The 25,604-nt window shown below is 43.5% G+C and overlaps 2 protein-coding genes across 2 annotated transcripts in view; both read left to right on the forward strand.

Annotated features, from left to right (window-relative positions):
• Positions 1-13,523, forward strand: part of LOC124720170 (ankyrin-3-like) — a 54,435-nt gene extending 40,912 nt beyond the window's left edge. The window contains exon 5 of the mRNA XM_047245493.1: positions 12,702-13,523. Coding sequence (XP_047101449.1) covers positions 12,702-13,191 — 490 coding nt within the window. The 3' untranslated portion in view covers positions 13,192-13,523. The remainder of the gene's footprint in view (positions 1-12,701) is intronic.
• A 4,292-nt stretch (positions 13,524-17,815) lies between these two features.
• Positions 17,816-25,604, forward strand: part of LOC124720454 (receptor-interacting serine/threonine-protein kinase 4-like) — a 45,772-nt gene continuing 37,983 nt past the window's right edge. The window contains exon 1 of the mRNA XM_047245806.1: positions 17,816-17,888. The gene's annotated coding sequence lies outside the window, so the exon portion shown is untranslated. The remainder of the gene's footprint in view (positions 17,889-25,604) is intronic.

Here is a 25,604-nt window from a genome sequence, read left to right on the forward strand (position 1 = left end):
CCCAGCTGTTAAAACTTGAGTTGTTTATGATTTACATTTTCTGTATCATCAGTTGACAGGAAAAAAGAAGGGGAAGTGTTTTTTCATTAATTTTTGATTTCTTTGGAGGGATTAATTTTCAGCTGGAACAGTTGCATTATCATCTTCGTGTGTAATATTTGTAGAGAATGTCTCAGAGTATTTGGGGCATGAATGTTAAGTTGATCAGCTGTAAAAGCTCTGCTGGAATGAAATAAATACTTTGTATTTGTTCTACATTGGCAGAGAAGTGGACACATTTTAGTTCTTAGCACATGTGACACGTAGTTTGCAGTATTAGAATGTACGTATTCTCTGCTGGGTGATTCTAGTGAGGCTGCCAGATATAAGTGACACGGAGCATTTCTCAGTATGGAGATCAGTGGCATGAGGTAGGGAGTGTCTTCAGCGAGCCCATGTTTGTTCACAGGATGATTTCTAATGCTGATGGAAAAAACATAAAACATTCATTTACTGTGGCAGACTACAGGTTTTGCAGAAGCGAGCAGACATCCGGAAGCAACAATAATGTTGTGAGGAGTGTGTGTGTGTGTGTGTGTGTGTGTGTGTGTGTGCGTGTGTGTGTGCGTGTGTGTGTGTGTGTGTGCGCTCACGCACGAGCGAGCAAGTGAGCGAGCAAGGATTAGTGAACACTATTATCGGCTTCAGAGTGAGTGTGTGCTATCACGCTCAAAAGTACCCAAACGACCGGAATTGTTTTGCCTGGTTTGTATGCAACGCACATAACTCATTCTGGTACAGTGTTTTGACTACACAAAATGGTTACTGCCAGAGGCCACAATGGATGACTGCTCCGTATGGCTATAAGTCCAGATGGAAATTAATACAATCATAATGCAAATACTAGGAAACACCTTAAGAGATTACACAGCCTTCATGCTTGTTAATTCAAATTTATTACGATAAATGACATTTCTAAAAGCAACTTTCTCCTTGAAATTATAACAGAAAATTTCTGTACTGAACCGGAAATCGTACGGCGACTAAAAGGAGTTTCAACCATTTCGGCCTTCCATGTGATGGTCCCCCTTGGGGTTTGACCTCCTTTTTTCAAAATTCTACAGAAGTACGAGCCTTTTGGGGAAGGACGCCTTACGTGGTGTATCACTGGTCCTCAGTGCACTAAGACCTTGGCACTCAGCATTGTAACGGCGTTGTAACCACACCCATTATTCCTCAAATTGGGCCTAAACGACTGATGGGTTGCACAAGTTACGCCCATAGTGCGTCCCCATCTCCACCTACGATCATGATGGACTTTCCATGGCACCCGAAATCCAGCACGGTAGCCAGCCCGTTGTGGTGGGGTCGTCATGTACCCTCTAGGTTGTAGCCCTCTGACAACACAGGGATCGTACTGCCGATACCTGAGTTGCACCCTCCCCACGTCGGCCAAGGAGTAGATGCCCGTCTCCTTGGGGCATCGGGACTCCCGGCAACGGTCATCCTGCCAGGTGGCCCTTGCTGAGGCTGGGTGGCGCCCGTGGGGAGAGCCCCTGGTCGGAGTGGGTGGTATCGGGGCGGACGTTTCGCAGATGAAATGTCAACATGTATCAGGTCGCTCTGCAGCAGAGTCTTTTAGAAAGAAAGGTACTGTCTCTGGTTCTGGTTCTCCTGCCCTTTCCCCCTTGGCCACTCCCTGGGAGGAAGGACAGGCCCGCCGGCTTGGGGCGAAGTACTTGCCCCGCTATTTAGTCTGTTCTCGGACCGATGGGGGGACGTTCGCCACCTCCAAGCCTATGTTCTTTGTCCAGCACATCGAGGGCATCTTTGGGGAAATCGAGGCTCTCAGCAAGATGCGTTCGGGGTCCGTTCTTATCAAGACCACCTCTGCCACACAGTCGGCGGCGCTCCAGGCGTGCGACCGCCTAGGGGACATCCCAGTGTCCATTGTCCCGCATCTGGCACTGAATAGGACGCAGGGGGTTATTTTTCATTGGGACCTCCTGCTGCAATCTGATAAGGAGCTCCGGGCCAACCTGGAGCGCCGAGGTGTGCATTTCGTCCGGCGAGTTCAGCGCGACCCCAAAGACTGTCGCATCGACACCGGAACCTTTATCCTCGCCTTCGAGGGGGACGTACTCCCAGCGGAGGTAAAGGTGATGTGCTACCGGTGCGACGTGCGACCTTACGTCCCGCCTTCTATGCGCTGCTTTCGGTGTTTGTGCTTTGGGCACATGTCGTCACGGTGTGAGGCTGAGCTCCTTTGTGGCGATTGCGGACGTCCTCTTCGCGAGGAACATACATGCACCCCACCACCTCGGTGCGTCAATTGTCCTGGCATCCACTCGCCTAGATCTTTAGACTGCCCCACGTATCAGAAGGAGAAGAAGGTTCAAGAATTAAAAACTTTGGATCGTCTCTCTTATTCTGAGGCCAGGAAGAAGTATGACCGCCTCCATCCCGTGATGTTGACAACTTTGGTTGCCTCAGTCGTGTCCACTCCTTCCACAGTATCCTCACCCCTATCCTGTCCCCCCTCCACACCCCATCCGGGGTCTATGCCTCCGCCTCCGGCTTCCGAGGTCCGGCGTTCCAAAACAAACCTCGCACATGAGGACCTTCTTCGGGTCCAGCCCACCATCCCCGTGCCTCATCGGCCTTCCAAGAAGGCCTCCAAGAAGAAATCTTTATCCCCCTCTCGACCCCGGCGCATTTCGTCTGACGCTCCATCCGTGAGTCGCTGCTCCCGGCTGTCCTCAGTTTCTCTGCTGCCAGGCGCTCTGCTGGCCTCTCATCTGCAAATGATGCTGCCCCTCCTACGCAACCAGGGACAGCGGCCGCCGCTGGCGATGACTCGATGGAACAGGATCCGCCTCCCGCCGGTTGTAGCGTTGTTCCCTCGACACCTGGCCCTCCGCGGCCGTCAAGGTGACCAGCTCTTCCCCCGTCTCGTTCCCCCTCTTTTCTGACTAGCGATGGCTTTGTTACATTGGAACGTAAGAGGTATTCGATCTAATCGGGAGGAATTACAACTGCTCCTCCGCCTGCACTGTCCGCTCGTCCTTGGTCTCCAGGAAACCAAGTTGCGTCCAACTGACCGTATTGCTTTTACCCACTATACCTCGGAGCGGTCTGACCTCCCCCCTGTGGACGGTATTCCAGCTCATGGTGGGGTCATGTTGCTCGTTCGGGACAATGTATATTACCATCCCCTCCCATTGACCACCCCACTCCAAGCAATAGCTGTCCGTATTACTCTTTCTGCCTTTACTTTTTCTGTTTGTACCGTCTATACTTCATCGTCATCCGCTGACATGATGCACCTGATTGTTCAGCTTCCTCCGCCGTTTTTATTGTTTGGCGACTTCAATGCCCATCATCCCCTTTGGGGCTCTCCTGCATCCTGTCAGAGAGGCTCCCTCTTGGCAGATGTCTTCAACCATCTCAATCTTGTCTGCCTCAATACTGGCACCCCGACTTTCCTCTCGGACTCTACTCATACCTACTCCCACTTGGACCTCTCAATCTGTTCTACCACTCTTGCCCGTCAGTTTGAGTGTTATGTCCTTTCTGACACCTATTCGAGCAACCACTTCCCCTGTGTCGTTCGTCTCCTGCACCACACCCCATCCCCACGTCCTTCGCGCTGGAACATACTGAAAGCTGACTGGGGACTTTACTCCTCCCTGGCGACCTTTCCGGACCACGATTTTCTCAGTTGTGACAGTCAGGTCGAATACCTCACGGCTGTTATCATCAATGCTGCCGAACGTTCCATTCCTCGTACTACCTCTTCTTCACGTCGCGTTTCCGTCCCCTGGTGGAATGAGGCTTGTAGAGACGCTATCCGTGCTCGACGACGTGCTTTACGCATCTTTCGACGCCATCCTACGTTGGCGAATTGTATTGGATACAAACGACTCCGAGCGCAATGCCGTAGAGTCATCAAAAAACCAAAAAACTTGTTGGGCCTCTTTCACCAGCTCCTTTAACAGTTTTACTCCCTCTTCCGTCGTCTGGGGTGGCCTGCGCCGGCTATCTGGCACTAAGGCCCACTCCTTGGTACCTGGCCTGACTTCAGGTGATGAGGTCCTTGTTGATCCTGTGGATATCTCCAACGCCTTCGGCCGCTTTTTCGCGGAGGTTTCAAGCTCCGCCCATTACCACCCTGCCTTCCTTCCCAGGAAAGAGGCAGAAGAGGCTTAACAACCTTCCTTCCACTCGCTGAATCTGGAAAATTATAATGCCCCTTTACTAAGCGGGAACTCGAATGTGCACTTGCACTGTCCCAGTCCTCTGCTCCGGGGCCAGATGCCATTCACGTTCAGATGCTGGCACACCTTTCTCCGGCAGGCAAAAGCTTCCTTCTTCGTACCTACAATCGCGTCTGGACCGAAGGTCAAGTCCCCATGCGTTGGCGTGACGCCGTCGTTGTTCCTATACCCAAACCCGGGAAGGATAGACACCTTCCTTCTAGTTACCGCCCCATTTCTCTTACAAGCTGTGTCTGTAAGGTGATGGAGCGCATGGTTAACGCTCAGTTAGTTTGGATTCTTGAATCTCGACGGCTACTTACCAATGTTCAATGCGGCTTTCGTCGCCACCGCTCCGCTGTTGACCACCTTGTGACCTTGTCGACATTCATCATGAACAACTTTTTGCGAAAGCGCCAAATGGTCGCCGTGTTCTTCGATTTGGAGAAGGCTTATGATACCTGTTGGAGAGGAGGTATCCTCCGCACTATGCACAGGTGGGGTCTACGCGGTCGCCTGCCCCTTTTTATTGATTCCTTTTTAACAGATCGAAAGTTTAGGGTACGTGTGGGTTCCGTATTGTCCGACGTCTTCCTCCAGGAGAACGGAGTGCCTCAGGGCTCCGTCTTGAGCGTAGCCCTTTTTTGCCGTAGCGATGAATCCCATTATGGATTGCATTCCACCTAATGTCTCAGGCTCTCTTTTTGTCGATGACTTCGCGATCTACTGCAGTGCCCAGAGAACATGCCTCCTGGAGCGCTGCCTTCAGCGTTGTCTTGACAGCCTATACTCATGGAGTGTGGCAAATGGCTTCCGGTTCTCTGAAGAGAAGACGGTTTGCATCAACTTTTGGCGATACAAAGCGTTCCTTCCGCCATCCTTACATCTCCGTCGCGTTGTTCTCCCATTCGTGGAAACAACTAAGTTTCTAGGGCTCACACTGGACAGGAAACTTTGTTGGTCTCTGCACGTCTCTTATTTGGCTGCTCGTTGTACACGTTCCCTTAATGTCCTCAGTTCTTAGTGGTTCATCTTGGGGAGCGGATCGCACTGTCCTGCTTCCCTTGTATCGGTCCATAGTCCGATCAAAGCTGGATTATGGGAGCCTCGTCTACTCGTCTGCTCGGCCATCCCTCTTACGCCGTCTCAACTGCATCCACCATAGGGGGTTACGTCTTGCGACCGGAGCTTTCTACACTAGTCCCGTCGAGAGTCTTTATGCTGAAGCTGCCGAATTACCATTGACCTACCGGCGCGACATACTGCTTTGTCGGTATGCCTGCCGGCTGTTGTCAATGCCCGACCACCCCTCTTATCAGTCCTTCTTCGCTGATTCTCTCGACCGTCAGTATGGGTTGTATGTGTCTGCCCTGCTGCCCCCTGGAGTCCGCTTTCGTCGCCTGCTTCGACAATTGGATTTTGCGCTCCCTACCACCTTCAGAGAGGGTGAGAGCCCGACACCACCTTGGCTCCAGCCTCCGGTTCATGTTTATCTCGACCTCAGCTCGCTCCTGAAGGAGGGTACTCCGACTGCAGTGTATTGCTCACGGTTTGTCGAACTTCGTGCGCGACTTGCCAGTCACACCTTTATTTGCACTGATGGCTCCAAAACTGACGATGGTGTCGGCTGTGCCTTTGTCGTCGGGGCCGTCACCTTTAAATACCGGCTCCTTGACCAATGTTCCAGCTTTACGGCCGAGCTTTTTGCTCTCCATCAGGCCGTTCAGTATGCCTGCCGCCACCGCCATTCATCGTATGTACTCTGCTCTGATTCACTCAGTGCTCTTCAGAGCCTTGGAGCTCCATATCTGGTCCATCCCTTGGTGCAACAGCTCCAGCAGTCCCTCCATTCTTTCGCTGAGGGTGGCTCTCCTGTCAGCCTTCTGTGGGTTCCCGGACATGTAGGAGTGCCTGGGAATGAGGCTGCTGATGCTGCAGCCAAGGCTGCAGTCCTCCTGCCTCGGCCAGCCTCCCGTTGTGTCCCATCATCTGACGTTAGTGGGGTTGTTTGTAAGAGGCTTGTGTCCTTGTGGTGGGATACTTGGTCCTCACTTCAAGGAAACAAGCTCCGGGCAGTCAAACCGTTCCCAACTGCTTGGACAACCTCCTCCCGACCATCTCGGCGAGAAGAGGTCCTTCTGACCAGGTTGCGGATTGGGCATTGCCGGTTTAGCCACCGCTACCTGCTCTCCGGTGACCCAGCCCCGCAGTGCCCTTGTGGTCATGCATTAACAGTGCGCCATGTTTTATTGTCGTGTCCCCGTTTTAGTCAATCTCGTGTTGTCCTGTCTCTGCCATCTACTTTACAGGATATTTTAGCGGATGACGCTCGAGCAGCTGCTCGTGTTCTTCGTTTCATTACTTTGACGGGGTTGTCCAAAGACATCTAACTCTTTCACTTATTTTATCTGCCTCTTTGTAAGAACTTTCTGGTCTCCCCCCCCCCCCCCTTGAGTTTTACTACATTATATGTGCTCTAACAATTGTGACTGGGCGCTAATGACCTCAGTAGTTGAGCCCCCTTAAACCACAAAGAAAAAAAAAAAAAAACCAACTGGATACAGATCACAAGTATACAAAACATTTATTACCAGATACCCAGAATTAAAATTTCTAACAGAACAATGACTAGCTGATCATATCCGTGTAGTAATCAAAAATAACAGGACACCCCAGTCAGAATAAGAAAATATCAAACAACAAGTACATCAAATACTGGAACAAAATAATGTCCAATCAGAAGAAGAAGAAAATACAGTAATGAACTCAAACATCCCGGAGCAAACAAACGAAGAACAAAACGCATCAATTAAACAATCAGAGGAAAACGACATCTTAAGACAGCCACCAGAACAAGCACAAATAGAACACGAAGTGACACACATGTTAGATGTATAAGAAAAATTTCAGCTGGCATATATAGAATACAAAGACACAAATACAGACATTAGACCGTTCTTGCATAGACCACCAAATAACCCACAAGTCATACAACAATAACAACTATCAACACAATCATACACAACAAAATAAATGAAAATGCAACTATGGAAGAGTTACAACTACTGGTTTATATAGGAGCACTCACTACACTAAATATACACACTAGGCAGAGATCAGAACCAACCAACACACACAGAAGAAACCCACAAAACCAGCATGGCAACACAGGCTACAGATCAGAATAGAAAAACTGAGAAAAGACATCGGACAGCTAACACAATTTATAAGAAATGAAATGTCAGAAAAAAAAAAACGAAAAAGGTTAGGTAAAAATCTCACAACAAGAAGCAATAGACCAATTAGATGAAAAGAAGCAGGAATTACAAGCATTGGCCAAACGACTTAGAAGGTACGAAAAAAGTGAAAATAGAGGGAAACAAAACCAAACATTCAACACAAACCAAAAGAGATTTTACCAGACAATAGATAACACACACATTAAAATAGACAATCCACCAAACATATCAGACATGGAACACTTATGGAGCAACATATGGTCAAACCCGGTACAGCATAACAGACATGCATGGTGGATACAAGCAGAAACACACATACAAGATGATACCACAAATGCCTGAAGTGATAATTTTGCAACGTGAAGTCACCCGAGCAATTAATTCTACGCACAATTGGAAAGCCCTTGGAAAAGACAAAATAGCAAATTTCTGGCTAAAGAAGTTCACCTCAACACATTCACATACAACTGAATTATTTAACAGTTACATTGCAGACCCATACACATTCCCTGATACACTTACACATGGAATAACTTATCCGAAACCTAAAGATCAAGCAGACACAGCAAACCCAGCTAAATATCGCCCCATAACATGCCTACCAACAATATACAAAATATTAACTTCAGTCATTACACAGAAATTAATGACACATACAACACAGAACAAAATTATAAATGAAGAACAAAAAGGCTGCTGCAAAGGAGCACAAGGATGTAAAGAGCAACTGACAATAGATACAGAGGTGACATATCAAGCTAAAACTAAACAAAGGTCACATACATTGATTACCAAACAGCTTTTGATAGTGTACCCCCACTCATGGTTGCTACAGATATTGGAAATATACAAAGTAGATCCTAAATTGATGCAGTTCCTAAACATAGTAATGAAAAATTGGAAACCACACTTAATATCCAAACAAATTCAAATAATATCACATCACAGCCAATACAGATTAAGCGTGGAATATACCAAGGAGACTCATTAAGTCCTTTCTGGTTCTGCCTTGCTCTGAACCCACTATCCAACGTGCTAAATAATACAAATTATGGATATAATATTACTGGAACATACCCACACAAAATCACACATTTGCTATACATGGATGATCTAAAACTACTGGCAGCAACCAATCAACAACTCAACCAATTACTAAAGATAACAGAAGTATTCAGCAATGATATAAATATGGCTTTTGGAACAGACAATCGAAGAAAAATAGCATAGTCAAGGGAAAACACACTAAACAAGAAGATTACATATTGAATAACCACAGTGACTCCATAGAAGCGATGGAAAAAACAGATGCCTATAAATATCTAGGATACAGACAAAAAATAGGAATAGATAATACAAATATTAAAGAAGAACTAAAAGAAAAATATAGACAAAGACTAACAAAAATACTGAAAACAGAATTGACAGCAAGAAGCAAGACAAAAGCTATAAATACTTATGCTACACCAATATTGACCTACTCATTTGGAGTAGTGAAATGGAGTAACACAGACCTAGAAGCACTCAATACACTTACACGTTCACAATGCCACAAATATAGAATACATCACACACATTCAGCAACAGAAAGATTCACATTAAGCAGAAAGGAAGGAGGAAGGGGATTCATCAACATAAAAAACCTACATTATGGACAGGTAGACAATTTAAGAAAATTCTTTATAGAACGAGTAGAAACTATCAAAATTCACAAAGCAATCACTCATATAAATACATCGGCTACACCACTGCAATTTCATAATCACTTCTACAACCCTTTAGATCACATAACATCAACAGATACGAAGAAAGTAAATTGGAAAAAGAAAACACTATGTGGCAAGCACCCGTATCATCTAACACAGCCACACATCGATCAAGACGCATCCGACACAAGGCTAAGAAAAGGCAATATATACAGTGAGATGGAAGGGTTCATGATTGCAATACAGGATCAAACAATAAACACCAGATATTACAGCAAGCATATTATTAAAGAACCCCAATACCACAACAGATAAACCGTACAGTTAAAAGGAAGTCACGCTTGATGAAGGTCTGTGTCACTTTCCATTTTTAACCAGACATAACATCTGAGATAGGAGAGAAATAATAATAATGTTATTTACTCATAATGTTACTGGTTGCAGGCGGTGCTAAAAAAGTGAATCACGATGAATGAGCCTCTTGTCTGCAGTACATGTAAGACACTAAAATCAGAAATAGTTAAAACAGCTACTGATGAGCAGGACTAAGTTAGAGAAGGCAGATACATATGCGACACTTATTCATAGCTTTAATATTGATTGTTTGTGGTGAAAGAGTTGAATTTATAAAATGTGGTATGTTATGGACGTGTCTCAAATCTACATGATTACAACTTTGAATGTCAACAACATATGCAGCTTCCTACAATTAAGTAGCTTGAAAGACTTTATGAATGTGGCAGACATTGCTATTATTCTACTCAAAAAAGTAACGGACACTGCACTACATAATATCTTAGGGTATTGCACTGTAATTAATGCTGGAACTGGAAATGAATTGGGGACAGCGATACTCTTGAAAGAGGGTGTAATAGTCATGTTGAAGAACTGAGTACAACACCCAGGTAACTAATACATGTTCCATCTGCCAGCAGCAAACGACGCAAGCGAGCAGAGTTTTTTAAATATAAAATTTAAATTGTCCCCTCTTTGGAGTTCATTATGATGGTATCATTTTAGTAGGAGATTTTGGCTGTCCTACATTCCAATATAATCAGCAATTTTAACTCAGCTGCTGAATTAGTGGGAGCACAGACAGTGAGAAGCTTGGGTTTGCGTTAATTACTGACTGCTCAGCAAGTCGTGGGGGAGGGGGTGCAGGGAGGGCAGTTTCTGGAACAGAAAAACAGCTAAGTTTCATTTCCAGTGCCTGCAGGACCTGTACAGTCTCGACACCTCTGTCATTGGAAATGCGATCAAGCAAATCAAATCCAAAGTTTTGGTTCTGAGGCAAAAACAGCTTGGACTCCAAATGTGTGCGAGAACAAAGGGGGCTATTTTCGATTAACAAACTTCAGTATTTTGTGTCATACGTGAACAGAAGACAGGATGCAGAATAATTATCACAGAACTTGAAAGAACTGGCAGGGCTGTCCTCACAACAGAGAACAGCATTAAAAAGGAAATCCGTGAGAATCTTGCTGACCTAATGTCGGGCAGTGCTGTTAGTTGTGAAGCACAAGAAGACGAAATCTTCAAGGAAGGCTTAGCACTGTGGCATCTCGGGGTCTTCTAGTAGACAGCGAATTAAAAATAAAAAGTAAGTGCATCACAAAAGAGCATATAGGTGACAGGTATAGGTATTGCACGGTGGCAAGGCCTTCGAATTCTAGACCACTGCCCTCTTTGTCGCCACCTGCCTGGCATTGACACAAAAAATTAAAAGCTTTGGCACAGAGGACGTCGTGTGAAAAGAAAAGGATGGTGTAGTGGTTAAAAAATAAAATGAGGAAAAAAATCGCTAAGGCAGCTAGTTTCTAATCTGCATGTAGTGTGTTCGAATCCTGTCACTCCATGAATTCTAATTTCCCCATGATTTCAAAGTGCTGAAGATCTCCACGACAGGTGCATGTCTGAGTTCAAATTCCGGTTTGTCTTTTCAAGTTGTGGCATGCTCACACCAAACTACATGTGACAAATTATGATTTTTAATATCTCTCTGTGGTTTGTCAACAAATGATGATGGGTATTGTTTTCGCCTCCAAGCCAGACACACAACTTTTCGTCATATGTCAGGTTCAAACATGCCACTCCTAGGTACTGATGAAAAAGAATTTGATAGTCACCTCTTTGTATGTAGTCAATAATGATGTGTGTAGGGTTCGATTCCTAGTCGGTACCAAAATTTTTGCCATGTTATTTCCAGTTCAACATGTGCACTTTTCAGTGCTGGTCAAATTAACCAATATACTCGTGACTAGAACTCAATGTCAATAGATGCTGGGTTCAAATCCTGACTAGGTAAAACATTTTGCTCCCTTCATTTCAGTTTTTCATCTCGCTATGGTTAAAAATTAGGGATTTATAACATTTGATTGTGCTTTAACTTAACCATCCTATTAAGTACTGGGTTCGAATCTCTGGTCACCAGATAAGTTTATACCATGTCACTTCAAGTTTAAACATGCGCATTCTTTGTTACTTGTGACTGAAACCATATTTAAGATATTTCGTGTTTACTTAACAGGAACAATAGCTGCAAGTTGTATTCCAGATCCTAGTGCAGTAAAAATATTTTAGTCATATAATTTCATGGTGAATGTTGCTTTTTCAAATGTCATTTATCGTAATACATTTGTGTTTACAAGTGTGATCTCTAGTAAAATGTTTCCTGATATTTGCATTATCGTGGTATTACTTTGCATTTAGACTGACAGCCATACAGAGAAGTTGTCTCTTGTGGCCTCTTGCAGTAACCATTTTGTGTGGTCAAATGACTGTACTGAAAAGAGGGCAGAGGACCTGCAAGACAGTTCAGTTAAGTGGATTGCATAGAAATCAGGTGAAGCACAATTCAGGTCATTGGTTTAGGTTTGAGCATAATAGTACATAACAAGATATGTGCATATGATAGCAGGCACAGAAAAACACACACACACGCATGCATGCATGCAAGTGTTGTCACCTCACTCTCTGTTATGTCAGAAATGATTTGACCAAATCGTTTTCTCTCTGTCATAAACTTTCAGTATTTGATGAGGCTGTGTCAAGAAATTGGCCAATAACCAGACTGACATTTTTTTGGCTGCATATTAGGAAAGTGCCTCTTTGAAAACCTGGAGATGGGATTCCTCTTGTGAGTGAGGCAGAGAACTAGTATTAGCTGTAAGAAGCATGTATTGTTGTGGAGGTGACTGGTTAGCCATACCGTTCTGAGATCAAAGAAGGTGACTTCCAGGAATCAATGTGGCAAATTGTGAGAACATAATTCCTTCAGAGGTTATATAAAGCAATTTTGAATGGTCAATGAATGAAGATATTATAAGAGGGATAGAACAATTGTGCTGTACCTTCATACACGCAGAGTTGCCCACTGTTTTGTATTGTAGAAGGGATATGGTAGGTTTATGCAGGACAGATTTGTATTCAGAACAGTTTTGTTTTCTGGTATGGCAGTTTTCTTCATTATGTGTGTGTTGTGTACTTGTACCAGAGAGTGGGAATTTCTGTGTTCTGTGCAGGAGCCTCTCTACAAAGGAGAGAAACTGGAAGCTGTTCGAGGCGGCTTGGCAGGGGGCAGTGGGGGAGCTGAGGGCGCTGGTCGCCGCAGGGGCCGACGTGCTGGCAAAGGACGGGGGGTGTGGGTGGGATGGGACCGCCCTACACTGTGCAGCACAGCACGGACATGTGGAGGCGGCGAGGTTTCTCGTGGGTGCCGGTGCGGCAGTGGATGCCAGGGACGTCGACCAGAGGACGCCTATGCATTTCGCTGCAGAGAACGGCCACGCAGCTGTGGTGGAGGTGTTGCTAGCGGCCTCCGCTGACCCCAATGCCACGGATCTCACTGGGTGGACACCGCTGCTCTGGGCGGCAGCGAGGGACCACGCAGATGTGGCAGCTTTGCTGCTCGCAGCAGGGGCCGAGAGAGGGACCAGAAATGTTGATGGGCGCACAGCCCTAGATTTCGCCAGTGAGAACAACAATAGGAGGCTCATGGCGATGCTGTTTTGAGGCAGCCAGCCTAACAAACTCCTGTACAATAAAACTTAAATAACTGCCCCACATCCATTTTTAATGTTTTTAAATTAAGAATGCAAAAATTAAATGCCACTGTCACTCACTAATTTTACCCTCCTCAAGTACCAAAATTAACACACAAAATCCAGCAACACTGCAGCTAAATTGCGACAACGCCAAATAAGAGTAAAGTAATGAAGGTAACAACAGGCAACTTTTCTCTCAAGAAGAATGGCTCGAGTACTCTTGCAGACTAAAATTCGCAAATGTCAACATAAACTGAAAAATAGCTCAGTTAATTTTGAATAAACACAATTATTCTAATATCTGATCACAGTATTTTGCACCACCCTACAAGCTGCTAGACCAGAATGTTGTAATATGCAGCTTGCCGAGATCACTGAGATAAGAGTTCTGTCATCAGAATTTTCGCCTCTCAGTTTAGTTCTGTACATTCAGCAAACATTTTACAGTACCATAGTTCCTGTGTTTAATTACAATTTGATATTAAAAGCAATATTCACACCACATGATGCGGTTATCATCTGGAACTATACAGCCAGTCCACATTTAACTTAAGAGAATCAAAGAATAATCTCATATCTTGCATTCCATACAGCTGTAATGCTGCCCTTGCAACACCGATCGCCATGTCGGACGATTTGGACCTTTACACTCATACTACATGGTAAGGTGGTAAACTTCCCCACTTTCTTCCATATCCCCCCCCCGTCAGTCCCTCAGCCAGGCACCGGCAGGGGTCGCCATGCTACCTGCCATGCCACTGCCGGCAGCAGCCTCACTGGTGCAGACAGCGGTCTGTCGAACTACGGCTCTCACCAGCTCTGCGACCGACACCGGAATGCAACGTCTATTCTACTAGCAAAGAACTAAAACCAATGGCACTGGTAATATGCTATGAAATGACTATGCACACTGAAAGAATTTTGCAGGTTGCAAAAATAAGACAACAGCAGCAGTCCCAGTGGTTAAACACTGAATTATAGCTGAGAACCAAACAGCACCTACAGCGTATCATCAAAACTATTGTTTACTGGCAGTGTAACGTAAACCTGGCAGAAATTAGCTGCAAAATTTACAGGTGGTTCATTGCAGACAACTTGGTTTATCAAGACATGCGAAAGTCACTACAAGTTGTAAAATAATCGGAAATTGGTGATGTCACACGCAAAATGTAAAGGAAATCCTGCCCTTATAGTATTGTTGTCTGTACTTGGCGTAAAAGATTGCAACAACCAAAGTAATTGTAGTTGTATTTGAGGCAGAATACACATGGCCAGATTTCAGCACATAAAAGCAAAACAAATTTCACATCACACAAGAGTCTTGTCACTCATCAGTCACAATGCAACTACAGGTAATAAAACTGCATTAACTTAAAAGAGCAGCTATTCCATATCGATACAGGTACCAACTGCCAGGGTCGACATTAGACATTCTGAGCCCCAGGTAAATGTTTCTAGGCCCATGCTCCAATTTTTTTATTTTAAAGTTTGTTAATTTGGATAACATCAAAGTGTTAACGCAAAGAAATGTATAAGATACTTTTTAAGAAATTTTAACTCTCAGTTTACATAAATTCGATACTTGACCAAAATTTTCTTTCTTTCTAGCTTTTTAGGAATTAGCTGTTTCATAAATCTGATACAACATAATCAGTGAACGAACTCTAAGCTTATTGCCATTGTAGCCAGTCCAACAAGCCGCTCTTGCCCCACTATCGTTCTGTAACAGTTCTTAACTCTTGCAGCAATGCTCAGTGGCCACTCTGCTTGTGCAATAGCAATGGGCAAAGTGCGGAAAAATCTGTAAGGCTGTCATTGTGTTTTGCAGTACGTAATTAAAATTGCACTTAGGAAGAGCATTGAGGAGGTGCAGAAGTAGTGGCTCCGACCGAAAATTAGTTGCATGAATCTTTATTAACAGCAAATTTCTCCTTTCAGAACCTGCTTATTAACGTCCACACTGTAGAAGAATTTGGTATTTTCTGTGTGCTCAGGTAGTGGAGAACTATGTTCACTTGTGTAGTTCCAGAGCAATCCAAATGTGGCCATGTTGTCTATGACAGCATAGACGAGTTTCCTATGACTGCGCTACATTGCATACATTTAGTTTTAATTTCAAGGACACGGGGAAGAGAAATAATGCAGAATCAATTCAACTGAAACACTTTTAATGTGCTGCTACAGTACACCATACCATTACGTACCGGTACCATTACTGGTGACGGTGATGGAGGCTGTTGTGAAAAGCTTGTGATTTTATTCAAATGTGATGTGGCAAGTTAACATTACTTTTGATCCATGTGAGTAAAATTATTGTGTAAAATCGATAACGCAGCTTCTTACAGAAGACTCTTCAGGGCCCTTCGGACTCTTTCACTTACATGTCAACATATTTACTCCCTAATAGTATGTGTTGCTCGTAATAGGGGAAATTTTACTCTGTTCAGTGAAATGAACTTGCAAAATACTGGAAGTAAAAACAATGTCCACGTAGATTATACATCCCTGCCTGCGATTCAGAATGGAATTTCACATTCTGATCGAAAGTCTTTAACAGGTTGCTGCTAGACATCAGGCAGAACACTGAAAATCCTAAGATATTAAAAAAATGTGCAAAAAATACAAAGTCAAAAAATTATTTTATTAGCCTCTCCTCCTATAATTATAATGAAACGTAATGTTTCGACTTAAGGATGCATATGCTGGTTAACACTAAGGTTCAAATTAACAGGATTTTAATGTTGCCATTATATGTAGAGCTGACAATACTCATTGTAAAATTATGAAATGCTTTCTATAAAGTATGAAACAGCACTTGAATAAAAAAACCATTTCTAGCTTTCAGGGTCATTACTTCCTTCCTCTGGGAAGATGAATATGTTTTGTGACTGGAAATGAGGGGAAGATCACTTAGACCACCCGTATAGAAGACGTATGTGACACATTCATGAGTACTGCTCCAATGTTTGAGATGGAGGTCAGATTTAAGCAACACACTGAAGCAACTCAGAGGTTGGATGCTAGATAGGTTACCAGTAGTTTCAAACTATGTGCGAGTATTATGAAGTTGCTTGGCAAACACATGTGAGAAACCCTGGAGGGAAAAGAATGTTCTTTTTGTATACAACTGTTGAGAAAATTTAGAAGGCATGAGAAATCAGGGCTCGTATGGTAGATAGCCTTTCTTCCCTCTCTCTGTTTGCAAGTGGAACAGAAAAGAAAATGATTTGTAGTGGTACAAGGTACCATTTGGTTGCTTGTGTAGTATGTATATACATCAAAATACGGAAGAAAATTGTGACTGCCTACTACATTACGAAGTAATAGTTGAACTAACCTAAAGCTTCGTGATTTACTTCAAATTTTCTTCAATTTACTTGAAATCTTTTGTCCCACTGATACACTCTGGCAATCAGTGACTTGCATCTATAGCAGTCTTACAATTTGGAGATGACAGTATTGCTTAGATCTATTAATATTCCCTCATTGAGGTCTTTTTATCGAAAGATCACGTAAACTGGATTTTTGAGAAACTACATACAGGAAGATGCGATTGGAATATAGCTGTTTGTTTACAGAAAAACAAAATTTAAGCATACCGGTAACACACACTAAGCAAGAGCGCATATCTGGGCTAGAGCACTATACTGGATTTCGGCTCCTTCCCTAGAAACCTTGGCTCGAGTAATAAGTTTATTTGTAGCATAGTCTGAGGTCTACATTAGGTTGAAAAGCGATAATTTCGTTGACAGTTGTGGAACACAGCGAATGAGTAACAAAGGTCGTGGTAACAGACAGGCGTGTGGCTTTGCCTAATATTTGTTTGTGGCATATTTAAATGCACTTTACCACATTTAAAGCATTACTCATAAATTGAACTACTAGGTCATCCCCAAAAAACATATATTAAAAAATGAACAAGCATCCGACGTGTTTTGATGCATATTACGTACAGCTATCGTACACAAACTGGGAAAATACAATGGGCGTTCCACTACGTATCCTTTACCATATTTGATTTTTTTTTTCCGCATTTGCTACTGCTGGTATGGGTTCAAATACAAATTCGTGCTGCAAACGTCTCAGTGGTATTTAGCCTACATTAGTAAGGTGAAGTTAATGCGTTAAAAACATTTAGACACTTTGTCCTCAATGCGTAATATGTGTTATGCTATAAATCACTCTGCCTTTCGACCAATAATTTGTAATCAGTTGGCTTCAATCAATCACGTAAGACTCTCATATGTAACTTTGACTACGCTGCAGATTATTATGTCACCATAATCCAGATTATTCGCATTCAAACCTTCTTTCTACATTTAATTCTGTTAACGGAAGCTTCATTCAAACAATCTGGATTGATTTGACATTCCAAAACAACAGCTGAAGGCAAGTCTGTGTAAACGCTGTGGCCAACGTATGACGTCACTTACGTCAACAGAGTTGTTTACAGATCTAGTCACGAGGCAGCGCTGTCACGCTTTCAGCCTTTCTGATGATGTCATGAAGCGAGTCCTCGGGGCCCGTGAGACGCACGTGCGAAATTCAGTCATGCTATTGCGCATGCTTAAAGACTACGTGCTGCCCGAGATGCATTGGGAAGCCAACGCTGGAAGCGCATAACATTAACTGCACTGGCGAGCAGCTTGCTCAAACACACACTATGTAAATATATGTATATTAATTTTGTAAAAGGGATCCAAACTGTAATAATTGTATTCAGTATATAGGTTTAGAAAGTAAGTGTTGACAAAGATTATCCCCTATGGATGCACGTGGCCTTTCCTATGAAAATATGTATATATTGACATTTAGGTGTATCTATTATATTGTTTACTAGCCTGCCACGCTAAATGTTTTAGCGTGACAGTCGAGGGGGCGATGTAGCGGGACTTTGAATTTCGCCGCGCTACACTCGTTCCCTCAGATAAAAATTATACTGTCGCAGCGGTATGAGCACTCGACGGCAGAGAAAATACTAAAATTGTAACTCTTTTTTGCTTTTCTATCCGTTTCTTTATTGTCTCTCGAGAGCGGAAGCTTAATGCAGACGTGATCTGATGCTGACGTAAAAAACTTAATAGCTAGTCTTGATCTGATTTTAATGTGTAGACATATTGAGGAAGTTGTTATGAAATTTGGAGGAGGGAAGCAACGTAAAATAAATTGCATTTAATATCAATACGGTTTTGTGTACATTAGAAATTCCTGGACAATGGAACTTATTGCAAAACTTCGGAGCAGACTTTTCACGCACAAATGAAGTAGGAGATTTTTGAAGACCTGGACGCCGCACGAAACAAGAAGACATGTTAACATGGTAAAGAATTAACTCTAAGCTACGCCATTTCCCCCTGTCAGTTACATTTTGTTATTCTCTGTTCTTCTTCAATAATTTTTATAGTGGAAATTGGTTTAACTTTTGCTCAAAAACCCCACAAGGACCATTCCAACAATAGCTTTTTCAAATCACGAAGTCCGATAGCTTTTCTGTAACACGAAGTCCGATTTGCTTTTCATTCTTTCCCTTTTTCACGGTCATTAACGATTTTAAAAACCCCTTTTCATTCACCATTTCTTCCCACCATTTTCAACCTTTTATTTTCTTCTCTTCCTTTTCTTTTTTATTAACCACTACACGGAGGTCAGAGTGTCTTTAGATATATGTGATTTTTCGTTTAACCTAAATTTGTATTCATGTGGATGACCTCACAATCTCATTACTTGGAGTCAGTTCCTATATTTCCCACCATACAGATGTCCTGTCAGCATCATTTTGCTATTAGTTTTCACCTTCTGACGACTTTACTGGACGGTGAACAAGAGCATCAACTGCAAACAATGTACAAACTCACCTCGGATAGTCTCATAAATCGTTTATATAGACGAGGAACAGTAGAGAGTCTGTAACACTTTCTTGCAGAATGTCAGCTATCACTTCTGTTATACTTGGCAGCTCTCAGTCAGTTACTACAAACTGTGACCCTTCGACAGAAATTCACAAATCCAGTCGTCTAACTGAAACGATACTCCCTGGATATGTAATTTGAAATCACTTATCAGGACTTGTATCGAAGGTCTTCTGGCAACGTAAAAATATTAAATAAATTTCAGTTCCCCTGTTGACAGCACTCGACACCGTTCGAATAAAGAGCTAGTTGTGTTCCACAAGAAATTTTCTGAATCGGTGGTGACTGTGTGAATAGTCCGCCTTCTTCGCGGTAATTCATAAGATTAAAACACATTACATGGTCCAAATCCTACTATGGATTGATGTCGTTGACTCAGCTGATTGCTTCTATTTCGTTTCATGAGCATTCGTGTTACCTATGCAACTATCGTGTCTTTAAGAACGCATGTTCTGTTCAGGGATCGGTTGTATATGACTGCCGAGTGTGAAGTTATTGCACACTGAAGAGATGAAGAAACCAGTACACCTGCCTAATGTAGTGTAGGGCCACCGCAACCACACAGAAGTGCCGCAAAATGACTAATGTCCGTAGTAGTGCTGGAGGGAATTGACACCATGAATCCTGCAGGGCTGTCCATAAATCCGTAAGAATACGAGGGGGTGGAGATCTCTTCCGGACAGCACGTTGCAAGGCATCCCAGATATGGTCAAAAATGTTCACGCCTATAGAGTTTGTTGTCCATTGGAAGTGTTTGAACTCAGAAGCGTATTCCTTGAGCCATTCCGCAGCAATTCTGGACGTTTGTCCTGCTAGAATTTCCCAAGTCCGTCGAAATTCACAATGGACATGAATGGATGCAGCTGATCAGCTTACATATGTGTCACCTGTCAGAGTCGTATCTAGACGTATTACGGGTCCCGTATCACTCCAACTGCACACGCCCCACACCACTGCAGAGCCTCCACCAGCTTGAACAGCCCCTGCTGACATGCAGGGCCCATGGATTCATCAGGTTGTCTCTATACCCGTAAACGCCCATCCGTTCGATACAATTTGAAACGAGACTCGTCCGACCAGGCAACACGTTTCCAGTCATCAACAGTCCAGTGTCGGTGTTGATGGGCCCATGCGAGGCGTAAAACTTTGTGTCGTGCCATCATCATGGGTACACGAGTGGGCCTTTGGCTCCGAAAGCCCATATCGATGATGTTTCGTTGAATGGTTCGCATGCTGACACTTCTTGAGGGCCCAGAATTGAAATCTGCAGCATTTTGTGAAGGGCTGCCCTTCTGTCACGTAGGACGATTCTCTTCAGTCATCGTAGGTCCTGTTCTTGCAGGATCTTTTTCCGGCCGCAGCCATGACGGAAATTAGATGTTTTACCCGACTCTTATATTCACAGTACATTCGTGAAATGGTTGTATGGGAAAATCCCCATTTCATCACTACCTCTAAGATTATGTGTCCCTTCGCTCGTGTGCTGACTATAACACCACGTTCAAATCTTGATAACCCAGCTTTATAGCAGCAGTAATTGATATAACGACTGCACCAGACGCTTGTTGTCTTATATAGACGTTGCCGACTGCAGTGCCGTATTCTGACTGTTTACATATCTCTGTATTTAAATATGCATGCCTATACCAGTTTCTTTGGCGTTTCAGTGTATCAGCATACTCTCAAAGGAAGCTAACTGGTATGCAGTTTGGACCAAAAGAATTGCCTTTATTACGTGAATTAAGCTGCTTCGCTACACTGATGAAATCTACCTTCAAGTTACTCGTGTTTTTGCAGCTGTTCTCGATTATGATAGTGGAATACTTATTTTTCTTATTTTGTCAAGTTATTAAGGAATGTCGTCGGTACAATCATCATCATTGCGCATTGAGGGTACTATGGTGTCTTGCAAGTGACATACTTTACATACGAATAGAATTTATGTGGGTAAAAATGTTCTCGGGTTTCCAGCCACGTCAAGTGGTTCAAGTTACACAAACTTTCGGCTAACCAATGTTTGGCCACTGTCGGATGGTATGACTGCCACTGGGATGCTGGCACGCCCCTTATACACACTAGCTGCCAGCTGTGACATCACTGGTGCTCACAGCATGGCGATACACGGGCATACGTTCACTCGACATTCGATGCGCCCGCTTCAGCCGTCTCTATTTAGGGTGCTATCAGTAATTTTTATTTCAATGGCTGGCTTCCTTAATTACACAATAGCAGAAATCGTTAGTGCGAGCTACCACGGACGTTTCAACAAATTTATTCTGGTGTGCGTTTTCTAAAGTATGCTTAGCTAATAGATTTCCCCGCATAGCTTAGGCGATAAAACCTTTCGTGCTCCTTCCTGCATTGTTACACAGTGCGTACTATTTGTCCGACGTAAGACTGGCCACTCTCGCAAGGTATCTTGAAGACCCCAGGTGTTCTGAGATTCGCTGCATCTTCGACTGGTCTCAGTAACTGACAGATTTTTGTCGGAGGCCTGAAGATCGATTTCATCTCGTGTCGTTCCAGCTGGTGGCTTATTCTGCCCGACATGGAGCGACAGAACGGCAATAAAGCAAGTTTCTGTTCCAGCTCCTCGTCGGTTGTCTTATTCTAGTCCTGCTGGAAATCACTTCATTTATTTGATGGACGCTGTAGCCGTCGTTCCGGAAGACTTTGCTTTGGTTGCACAGCTCATGGGGCAGGTTATCTGTGTCTGACATCATTCGTGTATGTCACACAGCCTACCCTCTTTACACAGTAGTATTCAAAGAACTGTGACTGACGCCCGAACAACAGGGAACTGACATGCGTCGAGATTAAAAAATAGTGCATTGATAATGTCTATGCACTAGCCGAAATCTTGATTTCCGTAATAAAACCTGCAAGAAAAAGGACGACTGATCACTGCGCTCTGTAATTTATAAACGGAAACTGTGTTTCAGAAGAGAGTGAATTACGGTTGTAGCCTAACTCCCATGTTATGCAATCTTTACATCGAGCAAGCAGCAAAGTAATACAAAGACAGATTCGGAGAAGAAAGTGATGTACAGGGAGAATAAATGAAAACTTTGATGTTTGCCAATGACACTGTAATTCTGTCATACGCAGCGAAGGACTGTGGGCAATTGAACGAATCGATAGCGTCTTGTAAGAAGAGTATAAGATGAACACCAACAAAGGCAAAGTAAGCGTAATGGAATCTCGCCGAATTAAATCAGGTGATGCTGAGGGTATTAGATTAGGGAACGAGATACAAGATGGAACATATAAGTTTTCCTGTTTGGGCAGGAAGAGGACACACACAGGACGAAAGCACCACGGGAACAAAGGTACGAGCTGATACCAGTGCCACAGAGACTCGCCGCTTGCCCCAGTTCCACCATCCCCACGGGCGGCGCTGAGGATGAAGATATCGACTTCCCCTTGCCCAATTGCTGGCGTAGTACAGTCCGCCAATGACGGGACGACAACGGACACAAACCTACTCGGAAGACAGAAGAGCAGCTCTCGCCCACTCGGTTATAGATCATCATCCAGGGCTGACTTAGACAGGGAAAGTCCTTTAGTGAACTCTTAGAAGTGAACAGACAGTTTTTGAAAATTGCGTCTGGTATGCACTGTGAAGTTTAGCTGCGATTATTTGTACTTAGGCATTGAGGGCCTTTTTTGTGTTGTATTACATGCAGTGTTGCAGACTTGATGATTCAACTAGTCACAAAGGTAAGTAAACATTTTAACTCGTTTGTGTGATATCTATCCTGTTACCTGACCGAGGGGGATAGCTGTGTAATAGCGGCGGGGAGAAATTGTCTTAGCGGTGTACTGCACCAAATGCCATTTCACGAACTCACAAACACAGCCTGGCTTCACATCCGTAGCAACTTGGCCTCCACAGCAGTAGCGACGAGGTCTTCCCAAAACTGGCGGCGAGGGAAATGGGGAGAATAGCGAGTGTGAAGAATTTTTACCATCAAATATAGATCTAAGTGTTGGGGAGTCTCTTCTGAAGATACTTGTCTGATGTGTGGTCCTGTGTGGAAGCGAAATGTGGACGATGGGCGTTTCAGACACGAAGGGATTAGGGGCTTCTGAAATATGTTGATAGAAATGGATGCTGAAGATTAGGTGGATAGATTACATAACACATTAGGAAATACTGAATAAAATGGAGAGAAAAGAAATTTGTGGTATAACTTGACTAAAAGAAGAGATCGATTGATAAAACAAACTCTGAGAAGTCAAAGGATAGCCAATTTATACTCCTTTCATCATAAGAATAAACCTGATGCAAACAAACACAAACGCAATGATTGATCAGAAGCCGAAGCGCAGGATACACTGGTGTTGTTACACTCTTGGAAGTAGGTCCTACTTATGTTTTAGATATCTACGACGTCACAGGACGTAACAGCAGTGCTCACTGCGCTGTGATTGGCTGGCGCCCCACGCTGAACGCCTAGCGCCTATCGTTCTTCACTTGTTAATCTGTTACGCTGCCAACTTCATACGCAAACGTCGAGTGCAATGTTTCAGCGGCCCGGGTATAATTTTTATTTAAAAAATCGTGTACAGTCACAGTCTCTGTGATGTCGTGCTGTGATTGTTGCGCCGTTAATACGCATTACGCTTTATAATGGCTGAAGGTGCTTCAATTTACGTAGTAAAACACGCATGTGGAACACGGTTAAAAAGTGCAGAGAAATGTTTTTCACAAATTTACGGAAAAAATCAGCTTTGAAGTTTTCCAAGGGGCTGTATTTAACACAACTGAGATTGAAATACACGATGGATGTATAGCGGAATAGGTAGCTCAGTTGATCGATAACCTAATCCAGTTCATGGATCGTTGGTTCAAGTTTCGCCTTGGTTATCCTTTTTTTCGTTCAATTTGAAATGCCAACATCTCGTCATTGTAAAATTCATCGTCATTTTTTATGAATAATGTTCGTCTTCTTGTTTCTAATTATATATTGCACGCAAAATTCGTGTTTTCATTTCAAATATAAATTCTTAATTTATGATATTTCATGAAAGATTGTTAATAACGATTGCTTTAAATTAAGAGAAACGTAACTTTAATTTTTAGGACAAAACTGAAAAATAAAACTATGCTTAGTTAGACTGTGTCCGTTGTTTTATACCATAGATGTAGCCTCACACGAACCAGAGTGGTAAGTGTCGTAGAAACACAATCACTTTCACAGCATCGAGCACACCATACGTATGTTGCATTTTTACATTTGCCACTGTATCATTACAATACGAACCCAATAGAACTTATCTGGAGCCACGTTCCGGGATTTGTCGCGAGAAATAACACCATTTTAAGCCGCCAGACGTACTGGAACTAACGCACGCACCTTCTTCAGATGCTACCGCCGAACGTTAGCGGGATATAGAACGGCACGTAATGAAAGAAGAGGAGAAAATGAAGGGCGTGGGTGACTTTGTGGATTCTGTTGTTGATAGGCTCGTTATCAATGTACCAGATGACACTTCCAAAACTGAAATGCATTTCTCGGATTCGGACAAGAAAGGAGCTAAGCGATTACCAGAGGACTTAGTAATTAATACCTCCAGTGGCTTCAGTATTCAACAATACGGTGAAATCCCTGAAGTATGCTTTTGCAGTGCACACAGCTGGTCCAGAAAAATTGCACTGTGTTTAAGTTAGGAACTTTCGTTACATGCTTTCCCGCTAGTCACCTAAGAACCGTGCTGTAGTGCTGGAGTTTTCCCGAATATTATTCCATTCTCTTTAAAAATTAAATGACATTCGAAGGTATAGTGTTTCCCCCTCGTCTCTTTTCACGTCTCCATTGCAGGTAAGTTGGACCGCTGGCTGGACAGTGCTGTCCAAGTTAAATGCGGTGGTAGAGCTGGTGTCCAGCATTACCGCTCAGTCTATATGACTGTAACACAGCATAAAACGTATTCACATCATCGTAATTGACTGTACTGAACACAACTTGGCTTCCGCTTCATATGAAACGAAATCCAATGGGAATCAAGGAAACGCGGAAGAATACATGGTGTAATGTTTGCATTAGGTTTATGCTTGTGATGGACAGAGTGCAGTACTGGATGGAAGCGTGAGTGGCGAATGTTACAGAGGGGCTAACACACGAATACAGTCAGCAGGACGTAGGCTGCAGTAGTTATTCGGAGATGAAGAGGGTCGCACATTATAGATCTGTGTCAAACCACTGTTCGTACAAAAGACCACTATAACGACAACAACAGCAACACGTGCGTTGGCGGTGGAGGGGAGAAGGGACGGAGAAATACCGGAGTAGATTTGAGAGTTTTTGACAAATAGTTCTGAGTGCACTTCCTTCTAAGTGAATATCCGTTGCATGGTGTGGTTGTTGTTGTTGTTGTGGTCTTCAGTCCTGAGACTGGTTTGATGCAGCTCTCCATGCTACTCTATCCTGTGCAAGCTTCTTCATCTCCCAGTACCTACTGCAACCTA

Source organism: Schistocerca piceifrons, chromosome 11 (genome assembly GCF_021461385.2).
Source record: "Schistocerca piceifrons isolate TAMUIC-IGC-003096 chromosome 11, iqSchPice1.1, whole genome shotgun sequence".
Classification (NCBI taxonomy): Eukaryota; Metazoa; Arthropoda; class Insecta; order Orthoptera; family Acrididae; genus Schistocerca; species Schistocerca piceifrons.